The sequence below is a fragment of the Schistocerca nitens genome, chromosome 6 (assembly GCF_023898315.1).
Source record: "Schistocerca nitens isolate TAMUIC-IGC-003100 chromosome 6, iqSchNite1.1, whole genome shotgun sequence".
Lineage (NCBI taxonomy): Eukaryota > Metazoa > Arthropoda > Insecta > Orthoptera > Acrididae > Schistocerca > Schistocerca nitens.
The window spans coordinates 85,649,588-85,663,164 of NC_064619.1; the positions used below are offsets into that span (position 1 = coordinate 85,649,588).

At 39.0% G+C, this 13,577-nt stretch overlaps 1 protein-coding gene across 1 annotated transcript in view; it reads right to left on the reverse strand.

Moving 5' to 3' along the window:
* LOC126262593 (synaptic vesicle glycoprotein 2B-like) overlaps nt 1-13,577 on the reverse strand; it is a 229,077-nt gene that overhangs the window by 76,967 nt on the left and 138,533 nt on the right. Inside the window, exons 6-7 of the mRNA XM_049959330.1 lie at nt 7,672-7,916; nt 4,340-4,518 (exon numbers count right to left, since the gene is read on the reverse strand). Of these exons, the coding sequence (XP_049815287.1) occupies nt 4,340-4,518; nt 7,672-7,916 (424 nt within the window). The remainder of the gene's footprint in view (nt 1-4,339; nt 4,519-7,671; nt 7,917-13,577) is intronic.

The following is a 13,577-nucleotide window of genomic DNA, read 5'->3' on the forward strand; positions in this document are numbered from 1 at the left end:
GTCTCTGTCAGCTGGCTACTCCATTATATCCTTTTGGTCATTGGCCATGTGACACAATGGGAGGAAGAACCCCCCTTCGAGACATCACAGCCAAAAACTGTTGCAAAGGGCCTATACTCCATATGGTGAGAGAAGAGCTCTGACAGTTGACACAGCCTTGGCACATGCACATTGCGTATCCATGATGGCCAATCAGATCATGAGCTTTTGTTTACATTACCGTGGCAATGCCCCAGTGTTGCCGTGGTGCTGGGTGACCACTGCTTTTAGTCAGTTGCGCCATGTGCTATGTTCAGGTTTGTGTGTATACACGTGCATTCTGCTACCTCTGTGAGTTTCTTGCCATGTGTATAAGTGGAAAAGTGTGTACAAGTGTGTATTAGTGGAAAATGGCTGCCTGTAGTGCAGAGAAGAGGGCTTTTGGGAAAGGAGCTACGCTGAAATGCTAAGCATGCAAATTTATATACAGATTGCATGTTTACTTTGAAAGGGAAAGGGACAATGGTTGCCCTTTGATATCAGTGAGCAAAGTGGTTGACAGAGTGGCAAAAGTATTGAACATCTCTACAGTGACAGTGAAGAGAGTCACAAATGATAAAGAGGCTGCCAATTCAACTGCAAGCCCTGTTACTGTCATGCCTGGAAAGTTAAGGAAGAGATCATGTCCTGTGAATGAAACAGACAACTTTGACAAAAGTGCTATCAGGCAACAAATATATGTTTACTACAGCAGGAAGGAGTATCTGATACTTAAAATGTTGATGGCATCACTATCGGACAGTGGTTTGTACACAGGCAGAACAAGAAGTCTCTCCACTGTTTTGAAAAAATTGGCTTCCGTTGGAAAAAGTTCTCAGGATGAAAGGTATTAATGGAACGCGGAGACATTGTAGCATGGAGATGTCATTTCCTGCCCAAATTGCTGGCAGTGAATCCGGAAAATGTAATGTGGACTGATGAAACATGGGTCAATGTGCGCCATGCATGTTCACTCACATGGACAGACGACATGCGCCACAGAACTATGAGTGTGCCAAATGGTAAAGGAGGGGGAATATTATTGTTCATGCTGGCTCTATGAACAGTTTTGTGCCCGATGTTTCAGTAAAAAAAAACTGTTGACTACAACGATGAGATGAATGCAGGTATATTCCAAGACTGGTTCATTGCTCATTTGCTACCAAATGTTAGTTCTGGCAGTGTTTTTGTAATCGACAATGTGCCGTACCATTCTGTGCATTTAAATAAGGCACCTACGGCTGCTGCAAGGAGAGGTGAAGTAGTCAGCTTGTTGAAAGATAATAAAATAGGTTCTCAACAGAATTGCGGAAAGTGGAACTTCTGGAGTTAGTGAAACAATACAAGCCACAGAAGACGGATTGTGTGATTGATACATTACTGGAGAACCACAGCCCAAAGTTATACATCTTCCACTGTACCACTGCCATTACAAAGCAATTGAATTCATCTGGGCTCAAATAAAAGCAGATGATGTAGAATGAAACAAAACCTTTTGTTACGAGACATAGACAGGCTGCTAAATAAGGCTGTCACACGCATAACACCAGAAAATTGGAAGAATGTCGTGAACCATGTATGGAAAGAAATTACAAGATCAAACATAGAAGAAGGTGGAAGAGAAGAATCTGCTCATAATATTGTAATTTCTTTATCAAATGATGAGGATAGCAGCAGTGGAGATATTAAAGACTATGTGGCCATGACGAGAGATGACCAATCAGATGACAATGATCTTGGGGTTCCCGTGCTCCCACACAAAAAATAGAAGTAATGTCCTTATTCGATATTTTACACATAACATTTGTGCAATTTGCTTTACCTTGTTAATGTTGAAAATCTGATTGTGTGTAATTTTTATTTTTGCTGGAACCGTAGTCATGGTAATTTTTTAAATGATGTTACCATCGTTTGATGGTAATAATTTTTATTTTATTGTTATACAATCCAGAGTTTGACCATAGACCATTTTCAAGTACAGTAACTTATTTATATGTCAAAAGATATCAGACTGGTTTGAAATACAGAGAAACCTGAACCATATAACAATAAAATAAAAATTGTTGCAGTCAAAATCATTAAAGAAAATATTTATGTGTGTGTTTGTGTAAGGTGACAAACACCAGTGGCACATGCAAAAAAATATTCCACGAAGGAACACACTGGTCAGCAGAATGCTGTTCATCAGAAATGCTGCAATGAATGACGTGGCATTGGTAGGTTTTGAAGGAGCCAAGTGTTGCCACGGGCCGAAGGGTGGGCTGGGAAGGCCTGTCACCCCACTTCCCCACCACTGGCTTGCTGCCCGTCTGTGCCGCATTCTGGCAACTGCCCTACCAGCTGTCGGAGCTCTTCTCTTGATGTACGGAGTATAGTGTCTACTCGGGTCACTTGTTTTAGATGCCCATCATCTGTCAGAATGGACCAGGGTGGACAGTTTGAATCAAACTCAGCCTCAAACTTTGCAGCTTATGCGGCATCATTCATTTCAGAAAAATGGGCATATCATCCACAGAGTAATGAGCTCATTGAGAGAAGGCACTGTACCCTCAAGGCAGCCCTAAAGTGCTACGGAGGTCAGTGGACTGACATTCTCCTCTGGATACCTCTAGGTGTGCACACAGCTCACAAATGTGACCCGGATGCCTCACTTGCTGAGCTGCTGTGCTATGAGACACGGCTCCTCCTGTGCAATTTCTCTTTACATTGATCTTCCCCCATCACATCTTCTCTACCCTCCCTCATCAACTGAATGAAAAAGTTGGGGGCGACTCCAAATACCTCTCCCTTTCCCTCATTCTGTGCTGAAAATCTTGCTCTTTAAAAGAGCTTGCGTACTACAGATTCGTCACACTTTGAGACAAAATGATATGTGCGACCGTTCACCGACTTTATCCTAGCCCCATAAAGTGCTTCGTCATGGAACTCACACATTTGATATCTTACTGGCTGGCAAGCCTGTTACTGTCTCTCTCAACAGACTCAAACCAGCTCGGACACCCTGCAACGATCTTGCGGTTACTGATCCCTCACCGCTTACTGAGTTCTTGCCTAACACATGCCTCTCTTCTTTGGATGCATCTACCCCCTTCAGTGTGTGCCTGGATGTGCAATTTTTCCACCCTGAGGATATTCTGTTGCTGGTGCTAATCTAACAGTCGAAGGGAAGCAGGCAGGCTGCGAGGTTTCAAGTGACAATGAGAACACTACTTTTCTGAGACATTTCCACTGCCTACAGGCATCGATACCTTGATCCTCTCTGTTCATTTTAGCGGTGACGGCCATCTCACTGTCACTGTCACACTTTCCACCCCAGGCCCTGAGTTTGCCTAGATGCTGCCTGGCTCCAACGTGCGCCCTGCTGTGCCCTCATTCCCACCGCCCACCATGCTTTCTCACATGGGCTGCACCATTTGCATTGCTGTACACCAGCATGGGTTTTGGACATTTGGATATTGTAGTCTGCTGTCATATACTGTTATATGTATTGTGTTTTTCTTAGCAAAGTGGTTGTTATACTCCGTCCTATGGTATGATTTACTTCCTGTCATCATTATGTAACAGAGTTCCACAAAGTCCACAATGATGTAGAACTACTGGAACGTGTCATAACAGATGACAAAACATGGGTATATGGGTGTGATGTGATACTAAGGCTCAAATCATATCAGTGGAAGCATTCTGGATTGACAAGACCAAAGAAAGCTCACCAGTAGGGAGGTTGTGCATACTGTTTTCTCCAGTTTCAACAGCATAGTGAATCATGAGTTCCTGCCAAAAAGGGAAATGATCAATAAGGAATACTACCTACATGGCCAACACCATCTGTGGGAAGCGATTTAAAATAAATAAATAAACACGGCCAGACTCATGGCAAAACAGTTCTTGGCTTTTGCTCCACAACAAGACACTTGCTCACATTTCATTTCTTGTTTACAAATTTGTAGCAAAAAACTACACTGTAATAATGTCCTAGCCTGCATATACACCAGATATGGACCTGTGTGAAGGAAATGAAAATTGATGATACCCTCATATATAGCCTGTGTCTGTCTGAATGTTTGTTAGAGCACTATGTAAATATTTGAAGTAAATTGCTCAAGAACTTTTCAAGAATTTTTCTAACAATATTTCGCTACACTATATAATTTTTCAACAGATGATGCTCCAGAAGGAATATTCAAGCAACATTTCGTCAAAATTTTGAAGCAATCAATGAAGATCTATGGAGATTTAAGATTTTGAACAAAAACATTTAAATTTTTAGTTATATAGAATCTAACATTATGAGCATGTATAAAATAGTTTTGTTATTATTTACCTAAGCAGAGCACCATAATTAAGAATCATAATCATAATTGTTCTATTTCGTAGTGGCTTTAACAAAAGTAATTTTGCATCTTTCAAGGCAAATCTTAGTAATGAACAGGCGCTCTTTCTGCTCTCATTGGTTGTTAATGGATCAGGTACTGCTTGAACTTCTTCCTTCAACTTCTTAACCTGGAAAAAATTATTTCAAATAATTAGAAATTTGTAACTACATAAATATGAATAACAACTGCTTAAACCCAAGTGGTTGATAAGAATATGAAGCAAGAGCTTCCACAGAAGTTTGCTTAAAGATAAAGAGAAAAGAGAGAAATAGATTCAAAGAAAAGTGTCAGAAATTAATGTTTCCCAAGCATTCTTCCCACCAAAGAATAAGCAAATAATCACTAACAAGAAGATAATATCTTTATTCATCTTTATTTGCCATTAACCATTAACATAACGGAATATGCTTTATGTCTTATACCTAATACTGATATGTTCAGTTCTATACATAATTACAGATGTTAACCATACACACTTAAGTTTTAACACATGCTTTGTATATTTTATTACATGCCCAATCTCTGATATTTATACTTAATTATACACACAATTACAAGCATTTATATTGAATTACCTACACAACTAGATACACTTAGCCACATATTTTAAATTTTAACATATGTTCACATTTTCTTCATCAAAAAATTCTGTTACATTATGAAATGGATTTTCAGGCAGCCAGCTGTACAGTTTTCTTTGAAATAATTTAAGAAGGCATGGATCATGCTGAGGGTGGTAATTTGTTAAAGATTATTAGGGAGCTGACCATGGGTGATTGGGCTGTTTTTACTAGTCTGTCTCTCAGAATATCCATTTTAATTTTTCTTCTGGTGTTGTGTTGGTGCATATCTCCTCTTATATGAAATTCTTTGATATTTGCTTTAATTTACAGTGATGAGACATAGTAGAGATGATATATGCAAATTATTACAAATCAGTAGTTTGCTATTGCAAAGACCAGTGAGATATGAGGAGGGCGAGAGAGGAGAGGGAGAGAACAAGTTATTTTTTTATAGTAGAAACAGCCATAGATTCAAAGATAAAGAAACAAGGAGGTTTCACACAGAACATGTTACATGAGCATGGTACTGTCCAGTGATTCACGTATTACAGTCTATAGATCTCCATCGTAAAATTTTCAAAATTTCTTGAAAGATTAAAGTATTTATTTATTCATTTATTTATCCAATAAAATCCTTTATACGTAATGTATGACAGCTGTTGGATAATATTTTAGAGTGTAGTGACATAAGAGACTAATTCTAGTTCGTTGCCCATATAATCAGACACAATGTAAAACCAATTGTTTATTAAAGGATTTGACAGAGTTTTTGAGTGTGTTTACTTGAATGGTGCTCTTCATAATTTCTGACAGCTTACTTTATAATACTACACCTGAATAATAAGTATCCTTTTAACACAGAGGTGTGCTGGAACAATTTACATGAATACTTTTTCTTAACCTAATATATTGCTCAGTGTTTGGGATAAAGACAGTCTCCTTCTTCATCATTCTCTTCTTTACAAGTTGTACAATTTCTAAAGTATAAATGCAGGGAAGAGGAAGAAAATTTAAATCTCTAAAAAATAGTTTACTTGAAATACTATTGTTTGCTGTTTTTAATATTCTAATTATTCTCTTTTGTTTGCTTCCTGAATGTTGTTAGGGCATGAGGAGGAATTACTCCACAAGAAAGCCATCATATCTTAATAGCAAATGTATCTGAGAAAAATACACAGTTTTTACAAAAACAACTAGAGTGGCCAGCATGTTCTCCAGGGGATGGATTGAAAAGGGCTGTTTATGGACGACGTGACCCACCAACCACTCTGAGGGATCTATGCTGAATCACTGTTGAGGAGTGGGACAATCTGGACCAACAGTGCCTTGATGAAATTGTGGATAGTATGCCACGACGAATACAGGTATGCATCAATGCAAGAGGATGTGCTACTGGGTATTAGAGGTACCGGTGTGTACAGCAATCTAGACCACCACCTCTGAAGGTCTCGCTGTATGGTGGTACAACATGCAATGTGTGGTTTTCTGAGCAATAAAAAGGGCGGAAATGATGTATATAATGATCTCTATTCCAATTTTCTATACAGGTTTTGGAACTCTTGGAACCAAAGTGATGCAAAACTTTTTTGATGTGTGTATTTGTATGTGTAACATTTTGTTTGCAAATAGTTTCTGTTATTACTCATAAATAACATTAAATCACTAAATGGAAAATAAATGCAAGAAATCCAATGTTTATTAAGGTACCGCTGTGGAATATTTAGTTATTATATCCAGATAAAACCATATTTATCATTTCTGCGAGTATATCCTTTTTTGGCCTTAGCTGCATTGCTCCATAAGATTACTCCCAAATTTTTTTGTAGAGTACCTGTATCTATTTACTTCATTCCTCTTGTTCAAGTAATGTTTGAAATATCTCAAGAAAACATTACTATTCTCTACAATGAAAACTTCAGATTGGGATATCAACAATATTAGGAAAAAGATAGACTGCTACTCTCCATAAAGATGACATGTTGAGTTGCAGACATGCACAACAGAAAGATTGTTACACATTTAGCTTTTGGCCAAAGCCTTCTTCAGAAATGAAAATACACACACACACACACACACACACACACACACACACACTGATAGAAGCAAGCTCATCTCGTGCACGCATGATTGCCACCTCTGGTATTCCTGTCCGAGCTACCAGAGATGGTATTCATGTGTGCATGAGGGTGCTTGCTTATATGAATGTGTGTGTGTGTGTGTGTGTGTGTGTGTGTGTGTGTGTGTGTGTGTGTGTGTGTGTGTGTGTGTGAGTGTGTGTATTTTCTTTTCTGAAGAAGGCTTTGGCCAAAAGCTAACTGTGTAACAATCTTTTCATTGTGGCTGTCTGCAACTCAACATATATTCTTTGAAAGAAAACAGCCCTCGGTCACTATTTTTAATGAAGGCTTTTGCCAAACGCTAACTGTGTAACAGTCTTTTCATTGTGGCTGTCTGCAACTCAACATATATTCTTTACAGTGAGTAACAAACTATCCTTTTCACAATTCGTTAAAAATAGTGACAGAGGGCTGTTTTCTTTCAATTGTAACTATTCATGGTCTCTGAACGTGCAGCCATGTACAAAAGTTTGTTGTCTTCAATAGTTTTTTTGAAATGCAGATCTGAAAATTACTGACAGATATTTTGGCAAGGGGTGGGTTTAAAACATTTTGAATTTACTATTCTACTTTCATATGAGTAAAAGGCAGCATACATACTGGATATGTCTCTGGTTCCTTTCCAGTGTTGTGTTTGTATACAGTTTTAAAAGCTTGCAATGCTTCCTCTGATCGACCTTTTGTCATAAGAAACTTTGGAGCTTCAGGACATAGGTAAATGAGGAATGCTGCTAAAAAGCTTGACAATGCACCCACAGTCACAAACATTCTCCAGGAGTTGTATGTAATGTAGCCATCAAAAAATGTCACAGACCAGGGTAGAGGAATTATGAGCCATGCAACAGCTGTTGAGAAAAAAATATTTACTTTTATTTAAAAAGTATAAAGTGAGATAAAAAGTGAGTTTTGAACAATCACTGAGCCTCTATATTGTATGAGATTAATACACATATTTTTCTTGTTATAGAAATTGACTGCTGAAGCATATTGTGAAATTAGAGAAAATACTTCATCTTGAAATAATCTTTTTTGGCCTGGAATTTTTACTTAACATCTTTAGGCATAACATGGGCCTTATTGAGAGATTTATGTACAAATACTTATGTAATACAATACATTTCTAAAACATTTATAATATATCAGTTATTTTTCTGTCCGAGTTGTACATTTTTTATACAGTATAACTAGTGCTACATTTACGTATGTACTCTGAAAGTCACCATATGGTGCATGGCAGAGGGTATTTTGTAACATATTAGTAATTTCCTCTCCTGTTCCACTCTTAAATAGAGTGAGGGGAAAAAGACTGCCTATGTACTTCTGTATTAGCCCTAATTTCTAATTTATTGTCTTTGTGATACGCAAAATTTACATTTGTGGTGGTAGAATTGTTTTTCAGTCAGCTTCAAATGCTGGTTCTGTCAAATTTTCAATAATTTTTTGTGAAAAGAATGTCATCTTCCATACTGTCACTCTGATTTCAGTTCATGAAGCTTCTCTGTAATATTCATGTGTTGACTGAACCTACTGTCAACAACTACAGCAGCATACCTCTGAATTACTTCAATGTATCGCTTTAACCCGCCCTGGTGCAGGTCCCAAACACTCAAGCAGTTCTCAAGAATGAGTTCTACATGTGGCCTCCTGTATAGATGAGTGACACTTTTCTAAAATTCTTCCAATAAACCAAAGTTGACCAGTCACCTTCTCTACTGCAATGCCTATATGCTCATTCAATTTCAAGTCACTTTGCAGCATTACACCTAGAAACTTAATCAATATGACTGTGTCAAGTAGCACACTACCCATGCTACACTCAAACATTACGGGTTCGTTTCTCCAACTCATCTGATTTAACTACTATTTTTCTACAATTAAAGCAAGCTGCCCTTCATCACACCAACTATAAATTTTGTCTAAAATATCTTGTATCCAGCTACAGTTACTCAATGTTGACACATTCCTATACACCACAGTGCCATTTGTAAATGGCCACAGATTGCTGCTCATCCTGTCTGTCAGATGATTTATGTTGTTGTTGTTGTTGTTGTGGTCTTCAGTCCTGAGACTGGTTTGATGCAGCTCTCCATGCTACTCTATCCTGTGCAAGCTTCTTCATCTCCCAGTACCTACTGCAACCTACATCCTTCTGAATCTGCTTAGTGTATGCATCTCTTGGTCTCCCCCTACGATTTTTACCCTCCACGCTGCCCTCCAATACTAAATTGGTGATCCCTTGATGCCTCAGAACATGTCCTACCAACCGATCCCTTCTTCTGGTCAAGTTGTGCCACAAACTCCTCTTCTCCCCAATCCTATTCAGTACCTCCTCATTAGTTATGTGATCTACCCACCTAATCTTCAGCATTCTTCTGTAGCACCACATTTCGAAAGCTTCTATTCTCTTCTTGTCCAAACTATGATGATTTATGCACATTGAGAATAAAGTAGCCCTCTCGCACTTCCCTGGGGCACCCCTGATGATACCATAGCCTCTGGTGGACAATTTCCATTGAGGGCAATATACTGGGTTCTTTTACATAAGAGGTCCTAGAGGCACTCATACATCTGGGAACATAATCTGTGTCTCCAATCTACGCTAACAGTCTGCAGTTTCCAGAAATCTAGAAATATGAAATCTGCCTGTTGCCCTCCATTCGTGGTTCACGGGATATCTTGTGAGGAAAGAGCAAGCTGAGTTTTGCATGAATCATACTTCCTAAACCCATGCAGATGTGTTGACAAGCCGGCCGCGGTGGTCTCGCGGTTCTAGGCGCGCAGTCCGGAACCGTGCGACTGCTACGGTCGCAGGTTCGAATCCTGCCTCGGGCATGGATGTTTGTGATGTCCTTAGGTTAGTTAGGTTTAAGTAGTTCTAAGTTCTAGGGGACTAATGACCACAGCAGTTGAGTCCCATAGTGCTCAGAGCCATTTGAACCATTTTTGTGTTGACAAAAGGTTCTCTACCTCAAGCAAATTTCTTGTATTCAAACTCAGAATAAGTTCAAGAATTCTGCAGCAAACTGACGCTAAGGATATCAGTCTGTAATTTTGTGAGTCTGTTCGTTCACTCTTATTACATACAGGAGTCGCCTGCACTTTTTTCCACTCATTGGGCCTTCACACTGGATGATAGATTCACGACAGATGCAATCTGAGTAAGAGGCCAATGTCACAGGGTCCTCTCTGTAAAACTGAATCATGATTCTATCCACATTTTGTGACTTACTTGTTTGCAGCTCTTTCAGTTCCTCTCTTCACCAGGGAACTCCATTAATGTGCTCTCCATACAGGGGTCTGTGTGACAGTCAAATGATGGTATGTTTGTACAATCTTCCTGAGTGAATGATGACGTAAAAGTGAAATTTAAAACTTCAGAATTATGAAAAGAATAGACAGCTACTCATCATGTAGAGGAGATGTTGAGTCACAGACAGGCACAACAAAAAGACTGTTAAACATGTGAGCTTTTGGCCAAAAGGTCTTCTCCTAAGAAATACAACACAAACAAATTCATGCAAGCACAACACACACACACACACACACACACACACTCACTCACTCACTCACTCACTCACTCACTCACACGACCACTGTCTCCGGCCACTGAGGCCAGGCAGCGAGCAACTGCGTATGATGGGAGAAGCAATCTGGGAGGTGGGGGCTAAGTAGGTGGCAAGGGGGAGGGATAGCACAGTAGGGGTAGGGGATGGTAAAGTGCTGCATCTTGGTGCATCTTGTTCACTAATAACATCAGCATATTGCGTACTGTATCCAGCCCAGAAACTTTGCAGTCAAAAGCAGAAAGTTCTATGAATATATTTTCTGAGTGGTTCACTGAAAACAAACTCATTGGAAATACTGAAAAAACAGTGTGTGTCAACTTTCATTTATTTCCTTCATCTAATCAAATGTCTATTGAAGCACAATTAGAAAATGAACCCCTTGATAATGTAAGCAATACAAATTTTTTTGGTCTGTGGTTTCAGCAAGACTTAAGGTTGGACACACTTATAAATATCTTGTCCAGAAAACTCTCATCCATGTGCTGCAGTCTAAGAATATTAAAGCCAAGCAAAAGAACAGCACCACAGGCATACTGAGCACAGTCCATTCACTGCTTCATTATGGCATCGTTTTCTGGGTACACTCAACTCACATTGTAAAGGTTTTTAGAGTTTAAGAAGGGGCTCTAAGAATAATTTATGGCCTTAAAAAGATGAAGTTCTGTAAATTTCATTTTACTGAGCTTGGTGTTCTGAATGTTCCAAGATTGTTCATTTATGAAGCTGTCCTGTTCACTAGAGTCTCCCTGTTGAAAACAGACAAACTAACAAAGAAAAAAATGTGCACAACTGTTGTACCAGAGGTAAATCAAATACACACCAAAAATATCACAGAACAACACCCTGTCAGAGGAGCATAATTAACATTGGTGTAATACTACACAATAAGATACCAGAGGAAATAAAGACCGCTATGTATCCAATATAGAAAATTAAAATAAATGCGTTTCTAATAAAGCACTGTTTCTATTCTGTAAAATAATTTCTGATTGTGTAACAAATTTGCCAGCTATTTACTAATACTATGTATTACTACAACTTTTGTTTGACCTGTCCAATTTCAAGTGTACAGTTTATGCTGTATGACAAAACTGGACCAACAAAAAACCAGTCAACGGACGTGGTGGGGACAGGGTAGAGCAATTGTTAAGTGCAGTTAGCCAGTTATTCAGAGGGAGGACAGCCAAATGTGTTTAATTCAGCATCTCTCTATCTGTAGCCCAATGCTTTGTTTTACACCTATTATGCAGTTATCTCTTGTTTCTATAGAAGTTTCTTTACAGTGACTGTATACCATGGAGGATCTCTCCCATTATGAACTGTTCTACTGGGCACACATCTATCCAGTGCAAAGTTAACTATTCTTTTAAACTTGCTGTAATTCCTCTACACACTCCTGCCCTGTAATGACAGTTTCAAGTTCCTCATTGAGGTATGACACTGCTGATTTTTTATTTACTTTACTGAAGCTATATATCTTTCTTCTTATTTTAGTTGTAATTTTCTAATCATTGTTGCCACAACCACAGAATGGTCATTGATACCAGTTTCAATGTGGACATCCTCAGATTAGATAAGATTTGTTTTCTGTTCCTTAGGTCCGTGATGAGGAGATCCTCATGGATGTGGAACATGTCAATATTTTTTTAAAGCTGAAATAACAATACTAATAGTATGAATATATACAATACATCATTTGTTTCTATTAAAAAATTCGCCAATGGTGTAGGAGTTGGCCACTAGTAAGTCTTTCAGGCTCCTTTTAAACTGATCTTTATTTGTAAGAGGTCATATATGTTTTTCGCCATTAGATCCAACATATTTTCATTGTGAATGGGGCTGCTAACTATTTGTTGTAGGTAGTTTTCAGAGATGGCATATTAATGTTTCACAGGATGTCTTATCATGCCCATCACTAACAAAACTGTATTTTTTTTCCAATTGTTGGATGATGCAGTGTGATTAGGGAACTTACATGCAAATAAACTGAGGTTTTCTCTACAGTTTTCAGTTACACTTGGAGATGAGTCTAATGGGTGACAGAAGGACCCAGTTAGCATTTGGTGCCCACTCCTGATCAGTGGATTTGAGTGTATTGTCTACTGCAACGAATACTCCAACTCCATTTCCAGTTTGCCTATCCTTTTGATATACACTTTAATTTTCCCCAAAAATCTCACTGCTATCAATTTAAGGTTTCATCCCACTTTCTGTACCAGTATTATGTGAGTTACATTGCTTTTCAAGAGTGCTTCAAACTTTTCCGCTTTGTTGCAAGTGCTAAGGCAGTTTACCATTAGGATTTTAATACTGTCACCTATGGGAGGCATTTCTTTCAGTCTTATACAGGTATGTCTGGGTTTCCTACAGCTATCATAATCTGGACTGGATGGAGAGTCACCTAATCTAAATCCATTGTGAGCACCTCACACACAGTCAGCAACCTGAGTAGCAGCCTCTTATGTGTAGTGCACACCTGACCCATTTATGGGAACTGTACAGTTCTCAACCCTATAGTGCAAGTCCAGGAGGTGGCAGTGTGGCTTGTCACAGAATCTTCAAAGTCTCTGGTTCAGTCATTCCACTTGACTCAGAACCAAAGTGCCATGATCAGTTCTGGGGACAATTCTGCGAATTGTGAGCTTTGTTGAACTCCATGCACAAGGCTGGTCTTCTCAACCTTCTCTGTCAGTCACTGGAATGACCCAAGAATGATGTTGGAACACAGACAACAGATATAATTTGTTTCATTGTGTGCCACAATCTGTAGCTGGCTGCATCATGTTCCTCAATGGCTGATGGAATAGACTCTCCAACACACTGAATGAGGCCCCCAGGCATACACAGTGAGTGCACCTGGTGTCCTTTCCTCCTTGGTGCCATTTCCCTAAGGGGTACCATCAACTGCAAATGATTAATAGACCTCTTGACCCCAGACAA